General features: G+C 37.6%; 1 protein-coding gene across 1 annotated transcript in view; it reads left to right on the forward strand.

The window, feature by feature from the left end:
• Positions 1-18,317, forward strand: part of FAM135A (family with sequence similarity 135, member A) — a gene marked incomplete at its 5' end in the record, with an annotated part of 34,854 nt that extends 16,537 nt beyond the window's left edge. The window contains 4 exons of the mRNA XM_010144250.1: positions 4,268-4,419; positions 6,406-6,516; positions 16,876-16,989; positions 17,728-18,317. Of these exons, the coding sequence (XP_010142552.1) occupies positions 4,268-4,419; positions 6,406-6,516; positions 16,876-16,989; positions 17,728-17,933 (583 nt within the window). The remainder of the gene's footprint in view (positions 1-4,267; positions 4,420-6,405; positions 6,517-16,875; positions 16,990-17,727) is intronic.
• Positions 18,318-18,956: the final 639 nt, after the last annotated feature.

An 18,956-nucleotide genomic window follows, 5' to 3' on the forward strand; every position in this document is an offset into this window, starting at 1 on the left:
TGCTGAAGCAGAAGTCTTCATCCCTCAACTTTAGCTTTTCTTACAAGAAAGTTAAACCTATCAGCAAATCCCACAGCTGTTTCCTAGTAGCTATGAGAGAGCTTTCAGAAGTGCACGTTCCTATATACAAGACCTTGAAGGGATTACCCAGGAAAGTACCATTGAGAAATCCTTTGTTCAAGTGGCTGGTGCATCCCTACCTTATTTTGGCTGTCCCACTGTAAAGAAGGTGGACTTTGCGCTAGTTAGCTATGCTCTCCTAAGTAACACTAGTTTCTCCTCATAAAATCTTCCTGTCTACTAAAGGAAATGTTCTCTATACAAGTACTGCTCAGTAGCTGAGTCCAATTAGAAATCAGTCTCCAGAGAATAGTAATTTTGTATGGCAAAAAAGCCAACAGCATTATGTGTCAGAAATACCTGCTCAGTCCCTCTTTTACACTCAAAGCCTTGTTACAGGCAAAAGGGAACACACTTCATATGCAAGCTAAGAATCTATTTTTTGTCTCATTAGTGTTTTAATAATCTCATAAAAATGCAGAAAAAATAGTCCACTTACAGTACTACTAAAATTCATAGTTGAAATTAATGCAGGAAAATCCCATTGTTAATATGACTGAAGTTTCTAATATCTTTTCTCTGGTGGTAGGCTTCCCTTCCAGCAGAGTATAAGTTCCAGTCTGGGTATAAGATTAGTGATTTCTATCTTCCTTAAGCAGTGGGACATCAGTATCTCAGAGCTTCAGTGTAAGGAGAATGATGTCCTCAGTGGGGGTTTCTACCTTTCTGGCCTTGGGTCTGCCTGGGTTTATTTTCATTCTTTCATATTTTCAGTCTGCCTACACGATCTTTCTTTTGTTTCTCATTTACCTTTTTTTCCTTTTCCCTGTTTTCCCTAATACTGGCTTTCTTTCCTAAGTCATGAGATTGTGCTTCTGCAGTGACCATTGGGGATCCCTGGCATATACCTGTCTGCACGCTTCCATGCCACACTTTATTCTAGGGGTATACAGTTCAAGCCACACAGAATAACTACTTGTTACTAATAAAAACTATAGTGAAACTAAAGCAACATTAGGCCTGACTCGTTACTTCACTGCCAGACCATTGTTGCCACAGCTAAAACGAACTAAAATCAGCTCAGACCAAGAAAAGTCAAGAGAAATTCTGAGATTCTGCCCTGTTGGGTCAATGCAAAGCCTCATGCATTCAAGTAATGGCAAAATCCTATTTATTGGGTTACATTCTTATAAAAAAGGCACTTCCTGTACCATCAGATCCCAGAGCCATACTGTAGCATGAAATGCAGTGAACCAACATTTTTGGTACTGGTAAAGCTGATACCAGCACACTACCCAACGTGTGTGTTTGATCTCTTCTGAACAAAATCTTTGTGCTCACTACAGGTGGGTAGCGAGCATGAACTGGACGCTTGATTTGTACCATCAGTTTGTCTCAAAAAAACTGTTTGGTAAAGAATCACAAAATACTTTAGGTTGAGGGGGCTTCTGGAGGTCATCTGGACCTGTTACCTACTCATGCCAGGGCCACCTTCAAAGTTAATGCAACTTGGAAGCAAGGCAAGTTGCTCAGTGATCCTCGTTCAAGTTTAGAGTATCTGCGAGCATGAAAACATTTCCAGGTCATGACATAGCTAGGAAATAAACCACATGCTCTTCTAGTGTAGTTTCAGAGACCAGTTTCTCATTTCAGGTCTGTTACAAATTTCTTATAGCCTGTATTGGACTTTAACCTCAGCTGGATTATTCAGCTTGTCCTCCTCTTCCCTAAGTAACACTGGCTCACAAAGAAGGAAAGCAATTTTTAATGCTAAGCATATATTAAAACAGCTGTTCGTTGTTTCAGGACCTTTTTAATTATGGCTTTTGATGGATTTTCTTTTTCTTCTATGAGTTTTTATAGTTGGACAGGATTTTTCCTCTGTTAGCACAGTCTAATTTTCCAGTATGATCTGAATTGGTAGACTTGTGCCATAAAGAGCAATACTACAGTGTAATTCTACTATTTCACTGTGTTGAGTTGATGGTATTTTGTACGCAAAAGATGGTAGTATTGCCACCTACTGTTCAGAAATGCATTGGTTTTGCAGACCATCCCACAGTTGCAGTAGCTGAAACAATGAGTAGGATGGGTTAGGTTTTGTCTTAGACTTTCAAAACCCTTTTGATGGGTTTTTCTATTCCTCTCATTTCCTTTTTGATTTGAGCAAATCCTTAAACCTTTCTGTATTAGAAAATATAGGCTTATTATGTGTCTAAATAAACATCTGAATTTGAAAACAATGTGTTAATCTTCTAAATCTTTCCAAATTAGGAAAAAGTGGTTAATCTTTGAGGTGCATTCTCATAGTTAGTTGTGAGCAGGTGCTTCTCCTCAAATGGATCTTTCATGTTTCTGCAGTTTTGGTTTAGGTATGCCCAGATTCTTGAGGATAATATGGTTGATTGATGGATCACTGTTTTTTTCTGGTAATGAAATTCTCCTTTGTTATGGTACAATATGAGAGTTTCTCATCCCTTTATGATGTTTAGTAAATAGTGGATGAACTTTCAGAGAACTGTCAAGAGAACATCTCTGCTAATGTTCAGATCATCTTTAGAAAATAATCTCCTTTACTCAAGAGCGGATCATGCAGATCATCTTCAGGATACACTCACTCCATTTCTGTGGACATTTTCTTCTTTCTAAAGAAATCTATGGTTTTGTTTTTCTTGTGTGGACTTTACGATGTACTCCGACAGAATGGTTTTCAGTTTTAGTATTCAAGAGAGTCATCAGCTCAGTATTTTGTTTTTAAATTTCATTTAAACGTAATTTCCAAATTAGGCAAACATAGCAGGCTGTGACAAAGATTTTCTGATATTGCAGCAATTTTGAAAATGTAGTAATACAAGTGAATGTGAAGAATATACGTATGTGCTTAAATTGTGTATTGGTGAGGAGCAAGTGGTCTATTCTGCCATAGAAATGTATAACTACATCAGAGTTTAGGAGTTCAGGGGTGGCCCTGCCATTCTATAACCTGGTGTTTGAATTTTTTTGCTTAGCTTTAAATGGGAATTTTCAGAGCCAATAATTCTTGCTTGGGAAGCAAGTAACCAGTCAAGTAATTTTTTTTAGCACTGTATTTTACACACCTATTACTGGTAGCTTTGTTTTAGCTATTTTTGTTGATGAATGTAGCGATACAGAGCAAATGGGAGGGATGATCTTATGGGTATAATGTTGTGGCACATACATGATCCAGCCCCAATAGTTTTTCTATGTATTTTTGGATGGTCGTCTGTTCTGTCCATGTCCTGAGGTTACATTTGTAAAACAAGAAGGCACTTTTTCCTTCTGAGTCTTCTGAGAGAAGCCTTCTCTCCTTCTGAGTCTTTATCATATCTTCTTTTAAGTCAGTGCCTAGGATGGTGTGGGCCTTACCTCAGCAGGAGTCTGTAAGCATGACTGCAAAATAACTAGAATTGCTTTATTTTGTGGTGCCCTTCTTAAGAAATGCATTAAACAGACTTGTGGATACAATAGTAGGTGCCTCAAATTAAGTAATAATTATTCTTAGATACATGAAGCTTTAGAGTCCCATCCTCCATCTTTCCCCTAACTCGCTTAACCAGAGGAACAACTAAATGTAATATTCTGCTGGCAGACAGATACTCTTCAATTGCCTCGCTCAAGCTGATAATCACTTGTTTTATTCCAAATAAAAGCAGATTTGAGATGTTGCTTCTATTTTAAAATAATCAGATTCACTTAAGTAATGGTTTTCCCCTTACAGGAGTACTTTGGGAATCCTTCTCCAATAGGTTGTTTCAGTAACTTCCGTGTTTATCATATCGAATGCCCTCACGTGCCAAAGTAGTGGTTTATTCAGTCATGCACAGCTCATAAAAGTATTTCCTGTATACTTGATGCTGAGGAAAATACAATCAGAAATAATCTTGGTTTGGGGTGGGAGACACTGGTGGAAGGATAATTTATTTTCACTAGCTTTTCAAAAATGATGTATAAAATAATTGTGGAGGATCTCAGAACATGTTTGTAATGAGTTTGTGCAGCTCAGAATATCTGGACAAGCTATGTTTTCTGTATGACCAAAACTACAGGCTTCTGAATGGAAATGTTTCCCTAATTTTTTTCCTCTGCTTCTTCAGCATTTTATGACACCAGTTTTGGTTTTCTCTGTTTAAAAGGAAAAAAGATTGCCATCAAATTCTGTGTTATACTATGTTTTCTTTTTAAACAGCTTTATTGGACACTCACTGGGTAATTTAATAATCCGTTCAGTGCTCACAAGACTTCGATTTAAATATTACCTCAACAAACTTCATACCTTCCTGTCTCTGTGTGGACCACATCTTGGTACCCTCTACAACAGCAGTGCTCTTGTTAACACAGGTAAAGTATTCTTTGCAGTGGTATAAGTTTAGGGGAGCTGTTGTCTGTGAAATGTAGTTACCAGTTTCACATGGGGAGCACATTTCAGCATTACTTCGATGTGAAATGCATGTTTCACTGTCATAAGAAGAGAGAAGGGTTATAAAAATAAGGTATCAATAGAAGGATGTGCAAGACATAGTTAACATAAGCATTTTCCAGTATGTTTGATTCAGGTTTTATATTATACCATAAAGAAACTCCAGTTTTAATGTGTCACGCTCAATTTATTATAAACCAAATTTTAATACACATGTGCAAAATAAGTAGGTAAGATGCATTAAAGAAATTCTCAACTACTAGTAGTGTCTTTTCTCTCTTGCAGGTCTTACAACCTGCAGTGTGTTTCTGCAGATGTGTTTATTCCTTATGAATATCTGTTTTTCTAGAGATCAAATGTAGCTGTACGAGAACTTGTAGAAACTGCTCTCTTGAAACAAATGTTAGAAAATATTTTCAGGTAGCTTCAAATTTTTAGATGAAAACTTGTTTCCGAGGTTGCCACCTATGTTGGGGAGCCCAAACCCAAAATGAGTAACACTTTTTTTCACTAAATAGAAACATGTTCATTAAACTCTTTTAAAACTCTAAAAATCATTAATTACTTTGTTTGGTGCCAGTTTATTTATTGATTGTTTTATTATTTTGTTTAATAAAAAAATGAGGAAGAAAAGAATTAACTCGTGTTGCGCTTAAGAGAAGTGGACAGGAATTGGTGGTCACTGGAGTTATTGTTGCAGCTTATAGAAGCAGGGGGAACATGAGAATTCTTTAAATTTGGTAAAAAATGGTGCTGTTTACACCCTTCAGTACACTACCACTGAGATTCCCTTAGGGAATTAAGGCATGTTCAATATAATTAACTATGGCAGCTACTGAGCATTTAACCTAGTATATCTGTGGACGGTTCCTTTCAAGTATCTTAATCTGTAGCTGAATCTCACCCAAATCACACATAAGTGTTAGCATTAGTTTGCTTTTAGAAATTGCAGTTTTCTAGTGTAGAAAGAGGCAGGGCTGTTTGCTTGTTTATATAATCATCAGCAAATGACTTCAACCAAGTTTAAAACTATCCAAGTTTAATCCAGAATATATTCACTGAAAAAAGAAGGATTTCTGAATATTTATTCTCTTTTGTATTTGAAGACTGTACAAAATGTCCTTTTCACATAATAGTCGTCTTCTACATTTCAAACTCTTTAAGATTTTGGAAAATGCCAAGATAATAATAAGTAATGGGTATTTGAAGTCTAAATGACTATACTGTATGTGTACATTAATAACTGCCAATAGATTACTATTTAAAAGATAAATGTTTCTCTGAGAGTTGAATCAACTCAAAGACATTCTTGAGCCTGTAAGGGCTTGGTTGCCTGCTTTTCTTTTGCTTGGCAAGGGAGGTAAGGTTTTCTGAAAAGCTGGTTAGCCAACTGGCTCATTGACTAGAGACGAGAGTACAGCCTCATAGACGATGTTTTACTATGGTATTCTTTCGAGAAGATTCTGCTTCCTTTTTTGAAGTTAGATGTAATGAATTCAACAGTTCTGAAAAGTTATTTTTAGAAATCTGAGAAGTGATGTTTGTTGTTTAGTGCTGCATATTTCAACATCAAAGTGTTCTAATATTCTGAAAACTATTGAACTAGAGTTTGTGTATTGCCTTATGACTAACATATTCATGTATGTTCACTTTTTTGCAAGTATAGTTAGTTTTTGTAGGCAGGCATGTACATTAGTGGAAATGATGGCCTTCATGCTTTATTATATATACAGACAGGAAAGAATAATAAACAACAATTTAAAATGTTTCTGGGCTGGACAATGCTGACATGAAAAATAAAATTAACACAAGAGCCTGAATGTATGGACTTTACGTATTTTATTTATGTCTAATTAGTTTTCATATCTTATTGTGGACCTATACTCATGTTGTACCTAACAATGCAGGACTGTGGTTTATGCAGAAGTGGAAGAAGTCTGGTTCCCTATTGCAATTGACATGTCGAGACCATTCGGATCCACGACAAACATTCTTATACAAACTTAGTAAAAAAGCAGGTAAGCTTTGTTAATACTTACTGTCTTTTAAGGGCCACTGTCTACACACGTGAATAGAATACATAAAAAACAAAAATTGTTTCCAACAATCTCCTGTTTCAGTTTAAATATTTCTTTGGCTTTAGTCCCATGTTCTTTGAGTAAAGTAAATAAACAGTAAACCAGTTTTGCTGCAGAGGTGGACTGTTACTTTGAGACTTTTCATTCCTATCTAATGAGTTCTGAGTCCAGTACTAAACTGCTATATCTATATATATCAATTAGCTTCCTCATGAGCTACCGAAGCTGGTGATTTCAGTGTGATGAGTCAAGTACATATACATTCATTTAGGATTACCTGTTTCTTTATCTGTCTTTCTTACCTGTTCTGTACATGTAAAATTCTGCTTTGAAGTTTTTGTCTTTTATTACCTTATTAATATGATCAGGGAAGACAAAAACTCATTTTTATAAAGGAAGGAGAAGTTGTGCTTTGCATAATAGCTAAAAAATAGATTAGAGTATTCATACATTATCATTCATACAATTTTCTCTGGTTTGAATAATCTTATTTCAGCTGTTGGCTGAGAGCCAGTTTTGCCAGTGGATAATGTGCCAGTTGAGAGGTAGTTTCCATTAAGCATTATAAAGTTATGGAGGATTCATCTGACGGGCATTTCTAAACGTGTGTCAGCCAAGCAGTTGTGGAGCCAGAGATAATCATGTTGGTTTTGTAAAAAATCTGGGCACATTTCTTCATCAAAATATTTGTAGGTTGTCACAGCTGAAACTTTGTTGAGAGCAAAGCAGTTCACAGATACAGGCAGGCAAAGACTCACATCTAGCTCTTGAGGTGTTCAAATATAAAAATTACAGGACATGGAAGAAGCAGAGAAGAGTAAGGAGCAAGAAGAAAAATCATGGATAAGATATGAATGTTGATCAAAACCTGATTTTATAAAAACTTGGGATTTTTTTTCCCCTTTTGTTCATAATCAACTATTACAAAGGGATTTTGTTGCCAATAAGGTAATATTTAAGGCTGAAGTGGTATTTAGTGGTGAACTGCAAAGGTAAAAATTACTGGAACAACTAGACCACCATGAACTGAAGTGCTCTCAATCTAGCTTTGCAGTCTTCTTGAAAAGAAATTATCCTAAATGGAAGTTAGGAGCTTCTGAGTTACACAGTGGATGCTGGGTAAGACTGTCGGACCTATGTTATAGAGATAATCAGGTTAATTATCAAGTTGGCTTTAAAGAATTTGGTAGTCCTTGTTTTTCTGTGTATGTATCTCAACATGACTATAGACACTGTTATTTGAGTATTGTTGTCTATTCTAGAAATATGACATAATTTCTTGTGACAGACCTCTATATGACAGGCTGTTTGAAAGACCTGGATAGCGTTGTCTTAAAGAGTCATGACACTCATTTCAGACTTTGTTCTCATAAACTCCAGAAGGAGCCTAAAAGTCTTAGGGCTCAGTTTCTTCTTTCTACCTTCTCACTGAAGAGGTGGAAGGAGCTGTATCTTGGGCCACAGCTTCAAACATCATCTTGCGTCCAGGTCCTTCAGAGAGCTTGGTGTGAGGGAGAGGGCAAGGCTGGGGGAGAAGGAGAAAGAGATGTGAAAGCTTGCTTTCTTTTCTCCATAAATAAAATTATCTAACTTTACACTTCCCTGAAGGAGAAGATTGTCCTTTTGAGGGCTGAGGTAATATACTATATACACATTATAGGTATTGGTGTTTTTAACGCTTGATATCTGTACAAGGCATGCTTCTGTCCTACCATCTCTCTGTTCATTCAGTGGGTGTACAGTATTGCCTGTGCCTGACTCTCAAACACCAGGTAAGAGGAGTTTGGCATTCCTCTAACTGTACAGTTTCTCTTTTCAGATTTTCGATCCAGAGAATGTGCGTGCTGTTCTCTACAGGGATTCTAAACATAGGTGTTTACAGAAATCACTTTACCCCAGGCTACATGCAAGAGATTCACAACACTGTTGAGAAGTATAGCCCTGATTTTGCAACTTCTGTGGAGTTTTGTAATCCTGTAGGAAAACAGGGGTCTAAGATGCAGAAACATCTGTTGCTGCTTAATATGTGTCTTCTTCAGACATTGGCTTTGCAGCTGGGAAAATCTCTAAGGCAAAAAAACCTGGCTGCTATTTCAACTCTGCTGTGGTCTAGTTGGTTTCCAGATCATCCTAAAACTGTGGATCCAGCAGGTGATGGTTTGAGGTTCTAGATCTCAGCCACGCTGTTGTATAGTGGTTTGTGGCTCTAGTTCTCAAATTTGCCAACAAACATACCTGTTAAACACATTGTCTTGTTGCTTAACCCCAAAATGGATGAAGTTTCTACTTTCTGTCAATCACTGTAGGTAAAAGTACAGTTGAGCGTCTCCCGTTCTACTCTTTAAAGAGGCTTCAGTAAGTACTGATGCATAGTGCCATTAAGAAACAAGAGGGTTTTGTTCATATCTGTTCTCTGTTCTGAATCATGGAGCAGTAACCAGTTAACACCAGAAATTTTGCAATCATGAACCAATTTCTGCTAATTTTCAGTACTGCCTCTATCACAACAACATATCTAGGAGGATCTGCGACAAACATTTTTACCAATCTTGCTTTTTCCTCCAAGTTTGGACTAGGTTAGGCTTTGTGGCTGGACATCACCTCAGGCTCTTGGTTCTCAAAGTCAAAAGCACCAGTTGGCTTCTCTGTTGCTCCCAAAATTTTTGGACTCTTTCTCTTCCTAGAGATCTCTTTCAAAAGAATCTGTTTTGGAAGGCGTTCTAGTGCTTTAACACTGAGGGCTTACAGAATAATCTATCAGGAGAAACAGGTTTTGTATGTAACACTGCAAAAAGAATTGTGAGTTTTCTGAGCATATGCAAAATTCTCATCTAACAATAGTTTAAGACTTTAAGAGAACCTTTGCAACTGAAAAATGAAACTGCAAAATGATAAATATATATCATGAATAAATTCCTCCCATCAATATCATGCAACTCTTCCTTGGTACACTGTCAGTTTGCCATTACTGGCTGAAGGAACAGTTACTCAGAACTTACTCTTTTAAGTTTCTTTAAGTTCTCTACCTCAGTTTTCCTGTACTATAAAAAACTTCTGATAGGTTTTGTTTTTTGTTTTTTTTAAAGCAGCCAGTAAAAAACAAATAGTTTTTCTTACCTGTTACAGTTGTTACAGTGCTGCTGTTTGGGTACTGCAATTCACACTTTGATAGGAGTGAATGATAATTATTCAGTTCTGAGATAAAAGCTGAAAGTGTGGCATATGCGTGGTTTGTACTCCAGCAGTAGATGCTCATTATCATTAGTCATGATCTGATTGTTTGTTTGAAAAATAGCTGGTACCAACTCAAGTGTGTTATTTGCCAGAAATCTTGGTGTAAATTGGTTAGTATGTTATGTTGTATGGGGTAAATGTAACTCTATGCTGGAATAGTGATTCACCTAAGGGACAAAAATTGTTGTTGTTGACAAAGTTGTTGTCATCAATGTTGTTAGTACCCTTAAATTAAAAGCGAATATGTTCACCACAGCATAGGTATCTCTAACTGAGAATGGGTTCATTGTTCTTTCAAACGTATAGCCAGATAATTTTGTTTACAGGGTTTCCTCAGATCTAGTACTGGGGATAAGTTAGCTCTCATTTAGCAAGTAAACTCTGGGATCACTTCAGTTTTCAAGTAGTTTGTCAAGGCAGAATGTCAGATAACTTTTTTTAACAATTCTTTGTTTCTGGTGTATAAGTAGGAATTGATTTTTAAAACTGTAAATGCCTTTTAAAATGATTGATTCAATAAATTACAGCAAGTGACAAGTGATGATGTTAACTAAGTGTCTGCTTTTCTAAGTCTCTGGTTTTCTAGAGCATTGTATGTGGTTTGTCAACTAGTTTTGCTTTTATGTACTTAATGGAGTGTTACAGTTGTAGAATGTTTTTTAAAAGTCAAGCACAACTCTGCCGTTGCTCAGCTGTCAAGTTTGTTAAAGCAGAGAGAGTGCCCTTAAGATAACGTGTTAAAGCAACCTTAAGAAGCCCACTTATATATCATTCAAGTTTAAGAATTATGAAAACAAAAGAATTTTTCAGGCTATAGAATAGGTTACCCTATGAAAATAAATCTTGTATTTCAGAGAGTAATAACCAGTAGTGGGAAGAAAGTGAGACTTAAATATTTACCGTTTCTGAATGGATTGTTTTTCTAAAAAAAAAAAAAAAAAAAAAAATCTGGGTGCTTTCTTTCTGGACTTGACCATTCAAAATTAGTTAGAGCTATTTTCTCTCTTACAATTATGGTCATTGCTAATTGCTGGTAAGGAGAAAAATCTGACCTTACTTGCTTATAAGGAACAAAAACTAATAGGATTATTTATTGAAAATGAAGAGAGTTAAAGTTTATGCTGTTTCTTGAATTTTAAGTTACTTTTAGCACTGGTGACTGTATGCTGGCAGTTGAGGTATTTATACTGTCTTTAACACAGTGGAAAATTTAGTTTTCTGATGTTTAGAATTATGTCCTTTGACAATAATCTCTTTGGAATATGCTTGTCATGTCTTCAGCAGCCACAATCTGTATGGTAATTCCTGGGGGTCTTGGAAATGAGTGTTTATTTCATGCTGTGACAAGAAATTACACCAGGTTGCAGCTATGAGGACGTGTGTTCAATACAAACAGAATTCTAGATGGACAGATGAAAAAATACATTAAAATTTCTGGGTTATGTGTAAATAGTGTTTCATGTTGTAGTATTATGGATTATGTATTATAGCATTATGGATTCAACAAAAAATAAGTTTAATTTTTTGAAATTTACTTGAAGATTTTTAGACAAAAATACAAAATTATAGTCCTCTAATTACTTGGCTTTTAGATGTTAGTATGGTCTATTCACTTAGCAGAAATGAGGGCTAATGAACAGTTGACATCTGCCATAAAACTTAGAAAATTGTAATTAATGTAGACCTGTCCTTAAAGGGATAACTGGGAATGAATTAAGTATTATTTGAATCCCGTGCATTGTGCAGCATGTAGGGATTCAGTGACAAGTTCTGGAATTTGCACAGCCCCTGATTTTTGTTTCAACTTAATCTATTGGTTAGGCTTAAGTATTTTCTACAAGCAATAACTGCGCCGTCGTGTTTACTTTCTAACATCAAATGTAAAAATCAGCTAGCTTATGAAATGCCAACTGATTTTTTGGCACATCACCAAAATAATAATCATAATAACCAGTAGTTTTTTCGTGTAAGAGATTCAGGAAGATATGCATTTGATCAGTGTCTTCAAATACATAACTGAATTCAGTTGGACAACACTGTAATTTTTGTCTGCGGAAGTGGACAGCCAGTAGCTCCAGTTATATTGAAGATGCTTTCAGCTGTTCAGGTGTTAACTAGAGCACTGTCTCTAGCACTTCCAGCTTCTCTAAGGCACTTTGTTTTGTACAAGGTAAACAAAAGAAGCACTTCCTTTTTTTAATTTCCACCCCCTCTCCCACCCCCACGCTTCAGTTAGAATATTCTGTTTCTTTCCTTATTTATATTTTTCATAAAAACAAAGAGATTTTAGGGAATCCAAGAAAATACACTGCAAATTCTTGTTTTGTATCCATTGCCACCCAAGAAATCTGCACTTTCTTGTTCATGGTAATTCAGATGGTCATTTCTAATAGGTTCAGAGACCCTGCTATATATGTTAAGAAATCATCAGTGACAATAGTTTCATTTATATGTAGGCAGGTTTTGATGTTCTGATTGTCCAAGAAAAATGTCAAGGACATACAGCATTTGGCTGTTGTTTCAGACAAGACTTGTGTGTGAATTCCTTGTTTATAATGTCAATACACTGGTTAGTACAGGTATTAAAAACAGAGAGTCCAGTTCCATCAGTAGGTCTTTACCTGCAGAAACTTGACCTTGTCAGTCACCTGAAACACTAACTGAAAGCCCTGGAGGTAGATCCTAATTTGACACAAATTATGACCGATCATTTGCAATTAAGGACTTGGCAAGCAGACTGACTCCAAAACTTCGGACAGAACACGTTCCCCTATAATGAATAATGATCTGAAAATGGGCATTATGATGGATGAAGGATTCTTAATACCAACAGGTTTGCTCTACAGTTCTGTTCCTCTCCTGCCACAGAGTTCACAAATGTATAGCTGTGATCTCTTACAGGGTGTTCTGTACTTACATAGATAGGCTTAGGTTCATGTGTCTTAGTCCTCCCACAGGTCTTGATCAGTGGAATTCTGATGTTTTGGCTTTTGTTTACATCCATGTTAAAAAGAAAACAACAGTGAATAAGCATGGTTGACACATTTTCTTCTTGAAAATGTCTGTTATCTACAGGATGTCAGCTTACTTGGTGCTGTTTGGCTTTGTGGAGGGAAAAAGCATTTCAGCTCACGAGGGAGCATCTGCTTATAACTTGTAATGAGGATAAGACTAGAACTGAAATAGCATCCATATTGGTAGCATGCCATGGAGACTAACCTAATCCGTTCTGCTAAGAGGAAGGAGTTCCCAGCCCTCAGTAGCTCTGTTCCAACAACATTGGAAGAATCTGGTACATTCTATAGCATCTTCAAGGCAGAGTTTGAGCTGTCAGGAGCTCTCTTGAGTTGATGTAAATCTAGGTCCCTAATCAGTCTTCTTGTGGGGCAAGACTGCAGCTGAAAGTCTGAGCTGTCCTGCATCCGTACTGTGGCATCTAATCAGAGATCTCAGTTGATTCAGGATGTCAGTGCTTGAATTTTGGGGGCACGATTCTTGCTCTGTGTGCGAAGTGTTAACTTCACAAAGCAGTAGAGGAGACGGCTGCCTTCCAGGGCATAATTTTTCAAGTCCCTATTTACAGACTAAATTTTTGGCAAAGCTTTGAGATCGCTATTTCCAAACAAGTATGTAAATGCACAGAATTGTAGAAAATGTTGAGAGTATTGTATCTTGGCAAAACTGAGACATTTCCGTCAAATCAAAGCAACCAGATACGACCTTGAGCTTAGCTTCTGGCTAACAGGGGAGATCCCAGTCGACTGGAGGTTAGCAAGTGTGATGCCCATCTACAAGAAGGGCCAGAATGAGGATCCAGGGAACTCCAGGCCTGTCAGTGCTGGGAAGGTCAGTGCTGTCAGGCCTGGGTGCTGGGAAAGGTTATGGAGCAGGTCATTTTGAGTGTCATCACGTAGCACAGATGGGACAAGCAGGTGATGAGACCCAGTCAGCATGGCCTTATGAAAGGCAGGTCCTCCTTAAATATTCTCATTTCCTTTTATGACAAGGTGACCTGCCTAGTGGAAGAGGAAAGAGCTGTGGATGTTGTCTACCCAGACTTTAGTAAAGCTTTTGACACTGTTTCCCACAGAAACTGGCTGCCTGTGGCTTGGATGGGCATATGCTTTGCTGGATAAAAAACTGGCTGGATGGCCAGGCCCAAAGAATGGTGGTGAATGGAGTTAAACCCAGTGAGCAGCCAGTCACCAGTGGTGTTCCTCAGGGCTCAGTATTTGGGCCTGTTCTCTTTAACATCTTTATCAGTAATGAGGGGATTGAGTGCACCCCCACTAAGTTTGTAGATGACACCAAGTTAGGTGGGAATATTGAGCTGCTTGTGGGTAGGGAGGCTTTACAGAGGGATCTGGATAGGCTGGATCGATGAGCTGAGGCCAGTGGTATGAGGTTTGACAAGGCCAAGGGCGGAGTCCTGCACTTGGGTCACAACAACCTCCTGCAATGCTACTGGCTTGGAAGAGTGGCTGGAAAGCTGCCCAGTGGATAAGGAGCTGGGAGTGCCGGTCAACAGCCAGATGAATAGGAGCCAGCAGTGTGCCCAGGTGGCCAAGAAGGCCAACAGCATCCTGGCTTGTATCAGCAATAGCGTGGCCAGCAGGAGCAGGGAGGTGATTGTCACCCTGTACTCAGCACTGGTGAGGCCACACCTCGAATACCGTGTCCAGTTTTGGGCCCCTCATTGCAAGAAGGACATTGAGGTGCTGGAATGTGTCCAGAGAAGGGAAATGAAGCTGGTGAAAGGGTCTAGAACACAAGTCCTGTGAGGAACAGCTGAGGGAACTGGGATTGTTTATTCTGGAGAAGAGGAGGCTCCGGGGAGACCTTATCACTCTCTACAACTTTGAGGAGGTTGTATTGAGGTGGCGGTCAGTCTGTTCTCCCAGGTAACAAGTGACAGGATGAGAGGAAACAGCCTGAAGTTGTGCCAGGGGAAGTTTAGGCTGGATGTTAGGAAAAAATTCTTTTCAGAGAGGGTTGCCAAGCCCTGGAACAGGCTGCCCATGGAGGTGGTGGAATCACCATCCCTGGAGGTATTTAAAAGACGTGTGGATGTGGTGCTGACGGATGTGGTTTAGGGGAGACCAAGCAGTGTGGGGTGAATGGTTGGCCTTGATGCTCTTAAAGGTCTCTTCTAATCAAAACAATTCTATGATGTTCCTCCAAAGATTCCCTAGGATATCTCTTACTTCTCTCTAGGGAAAGCATGTAGATAGATTCACACACAATTTACAAAACTATTACAGATTAGCCTGCAGAGAATTCCTATCCTTGACTTATTCCAAATGCATTATTTTCAACTCAGTATGAAGTTTTCATAAAAGGCATCTGTTATCTTCATGTAAGATTTGCCACAGTTATTTTGTATCAGATGTCAAATAAAAGACTCCAGTGATGTAGTTGATCTTCTGAAAGAGTGCTGTTCTTCAATGGGCACTGGCAAAAAAATAAAAAAACAGCCACACAAAACCCCTCCAGATTTCCTGTTTGAAGAGGACTGGAACAGGATCTAGTTTGGATGCATTTTCTGTATGTTTTTACAGATTTGCAGAATTTTTTTTATTTTCTGTCCAATCTGGGAAGATACGTTTTTGCATGCTAAAGTTGTTCAGCATTGTTCCTGTAACTGACTTCATTTGGAGATGTACTCTTCATCACACGGAGCATAAAAAACCCTGAAAATGAGGAAACCACCTTTGAAAAAATGGAAGACTTTTCACTTTGTGCTCCAGTGATGGCTATAGGAACAGACATGTATTAATTCTTAGAATATCTTCAGCCTGGAAGATATTAGGAAAAATTTGGGAGTTTCCCAAAACAGGGAAACTAGAATCCAGAATTTTGTCCTGGCAGTACAGCTTCTGAAAAGCAGATAGAAAATTTCTTTTTCCTACACAGTCAGATCTCTTTTTTTAATGAAAGAGAAGTTTGATTTGAGAAGGTTGAGACAGGAAGTATTTGCGGCAGATTCCAAGAAGCACCTTCGAAGAATGACGTTATTCGCAGTATTTCTGTAATTCTCAGAATGGACTAAGTGTGTTTTGTAAACTAAAACCCCACAGTTACAGAATCTGACTATTACTCTCTGGAAGTTAGAAGTCAGGCTGATAACATCAGCGCAAAACTCATTAGCACCAGTGCAAACAGAATTGGATCAAATCTGCTGATGATCGGATGTAAGCACCTAACGCCTAGGAGATTCCCAGAGAGCCATTCAGGCTGCTTTTCACTATAGCTTACCTTTACATCCATGTAAACTCTCAGCGTTTTCTGGTTTTGCCTAACAGTTGCCTTTGTATTTAACTGGAGATGGCTGATAATCAGAACGGGCTGTTCTAAAGCAAAAGCAACCTATTTTCCTAAAACGCTCCATTGGATTTGGCCTAAAGCAGATGAGCAGCACCAGAAATCTGCTGAAGCTTTTTAGAGGAAACAACAATTCAATGTCTTAAGCACTGAAACTCCAGCATTACTGGGGGTTCCTACCTTTACATCATCTTACTAATTAGAGTGCTTGTCCAAGAAGTAGGAAGTCTGTGTTTAACTATAAAGGTTTAATTATATTTGGGAAGTTATGTTGGGTGGACCCTGCCCTTGTGCTTGAGCTGGCCAGACCTTACTGTGAGGCAGTGCCTGACAGAGGCACCTACACTAGGTGGGCTGTGCCATGTACTTGTTGGTGCTAGGCATTAATCCTGATGCAGCTACACTATTGATGGAGACATCAGCAAAGACAAGGCACCATCCATCTTTAGGTTTCTTTAATATGGCAGCTTTACTCCCTTCTGCCAGCCAGAAACCAACTACTTGGTTTAAACAAACGGGAAACATCACAACCTGGTCACACTCGTATTTATTAAAATGAGCAGAGAGGAAAGGCCATTACCCAACATCTCATTATTCTACATTTTGCAATTGATTTTTTTCTGCCTTTTTGTGCAAGATCTTGTAATAAAGTGGTGACAAATTTCAGTTGTAAAATATTTAATTATTCTGTAGTAATTGTCAGGGGATTTCTTGTAACAGATACCTTTTTCTCTTTTCCTTTAGGTCTTCATTACTTCAAGAACATTGTGTTAGTAGGATCTCTGCAGGATCGTTATGTTCCTTATCACTCCGCTCGCATTGAGATGTGTAAAACAGCTTTAAAAGATAAACACTCAGGTAATGAATATCCTGCAAAATAAACAGGTGAAACCTCACAGCTCTCAGATTCATCCCATTTAGTTTTGGATGCTTAACTCGGGCACCTCTATTATGTGTTTAGACACTCTGGGCTTACTTTGTAGTAGTGGACAGAGAAAATCCATGTGGGAGCTGAATTGCTTTCTGAATCTGTCCTGTCCTGTTACATAGAGAGGGAGATGAAACTGAATAAATTACTAGCTTAGAGACTTTGCTGAAAGTTAGGTGGGCTGAACCCAGCCCTTGATGTGTTACTGCATGATTAGGGAGGGCAAATAGCTTTGATTTTTGAGGGCATCAGGTTGAAGCATCGAGTGTGTGGGTTGTATTTAGTTGAGGGTTAATACGAGCACTGAAAGAAAAGGTAGCTTTCCCATTTTCAGTGATGGTTGGTTGATGTGTTTGCTGTTGAGATATCCTAATTCAACTGCATTCTAGCATTATATATTGACAGATAAAATAGTTTTTACATAGCGTAATAAATTAATACTGTACATACAATACATTCTCACTATAAATGTACAAATACTAAAATGCCTAGCTTGAAATTATTTTTCCAACATTTCTGGGGAAATTAAACTTCCTGTATATTCTATCTTAACAACAGCATAATGCATATCGTTGCCTCTCTTATTCTGGGATGTATTCATTTGGAGTTCAAAGAACTGTGTTTGTATGTGGTGATTGACAGAGTACAACTTTTCTTTTCCTCTGCAGGACCAATTTATGCTGAAATGATCCAGAACCTGCTTCTGCCAGTTCTTCAGAATAAGGAATGTAATTTGGTTCGTTATAATGTAATTAATGCATTACCCAATACAGCAGATTCTCTCATAGGGAGAGCTGCGCACATTGCTGTTCTTGATTCAGAAATATTTTTAGAAAAATTCTTTCTTGTTGCTGCCCTAAAATACTTCCAGTAGAGAAAAGCATTATAAGAGACTTGGTTATTACCTCATTAACAGATAAATAAAATAAAGTGTGGTATTAAAGTATAGCTGCAGCTGTATTTTAAGAGATATTTATACTTTTTATATGGAAGATAATTTATATCATCCACAGTTAGGGCTTTTTAACATCAACTTTACTTTCTAGGTAACGTGGCTGTGCAATATTTTTTTATTTTGTTCTTTTTACTTTTCTATTACTTTTTCTTAATGTTGGGTACCTAATTATTTGGAGATTAAAGCACAGTGCGTACGTTTGGTTGGTTTGTTATTGGCTCTTAGACTACAAAAATCAGATTACTTGGCTACATTTTACAAGAGGCTTTGGATGCCAAAATAAATCGGATTTTTAAATTCTAATACGGTCTTACACATTCAGTGGTTGTATTTTAGCACTGTAGGAAGTTTAACTGGAAAGACAATGAGCTGCTAAAATACCGGGTATTTGAAAACTACTATATCTGTGAGTCTCACAAAGACCATTACCGAGTTGTCTGTTCAGATATCACTACAGCTTCACAGTTTTCTACAAAAACGTTACTGTCATTGTTAAATATGTTATGCCTGTTGGAATATATTTTCTACTGATCTCGAAGTCATGTTAGTTTACATACAATTTTATTACTGGAACTTTAGTTTTCAGAAGCAAATGGCAACTAAGGGGTTTTGAATGTTTAATGATAGTTGCCTTCAAATAATTAGGGTTTTGCAAACTATTAAAATTGCATCCTTCAGATGAACATGGACAGTTTTACATGCACTTCCTTGTATGTACGTAAAATAAGTAAATGTTATAAATTTCTGCAATACTTTTATGAATTTAAGCAATTTTTAAATATTGTTAAAATGTTTTATTGACTACAAAGTATTGTAAATACAAATCAATACATCTTCAAATGGGACAATATTGTAAACTTGACCTGTTTAGTGATACAGGTAAAATTTTTTGATATACAGGAATGTTAAAGGTCTATTGACTTTCTACTGGTGCTGAATAGC

Source organism: Buceros rhinoceros, unplaced genomic scaffold, assembly GCF_000710305.1.
Source record: "Buceros rhinoceros silvestris isolate BGI_N320 unplaced genomic scaffold, ASM71030v1 scaffold32339, whole genome shotgun sequence".
NCBI classification, from domain to species: domain Eukaryota; kingdom Metazoa; phylum Chordata; class Aves; order Bucerotiformes; family Bucerotidae; genus Buceros; species Buceros rhinoceros.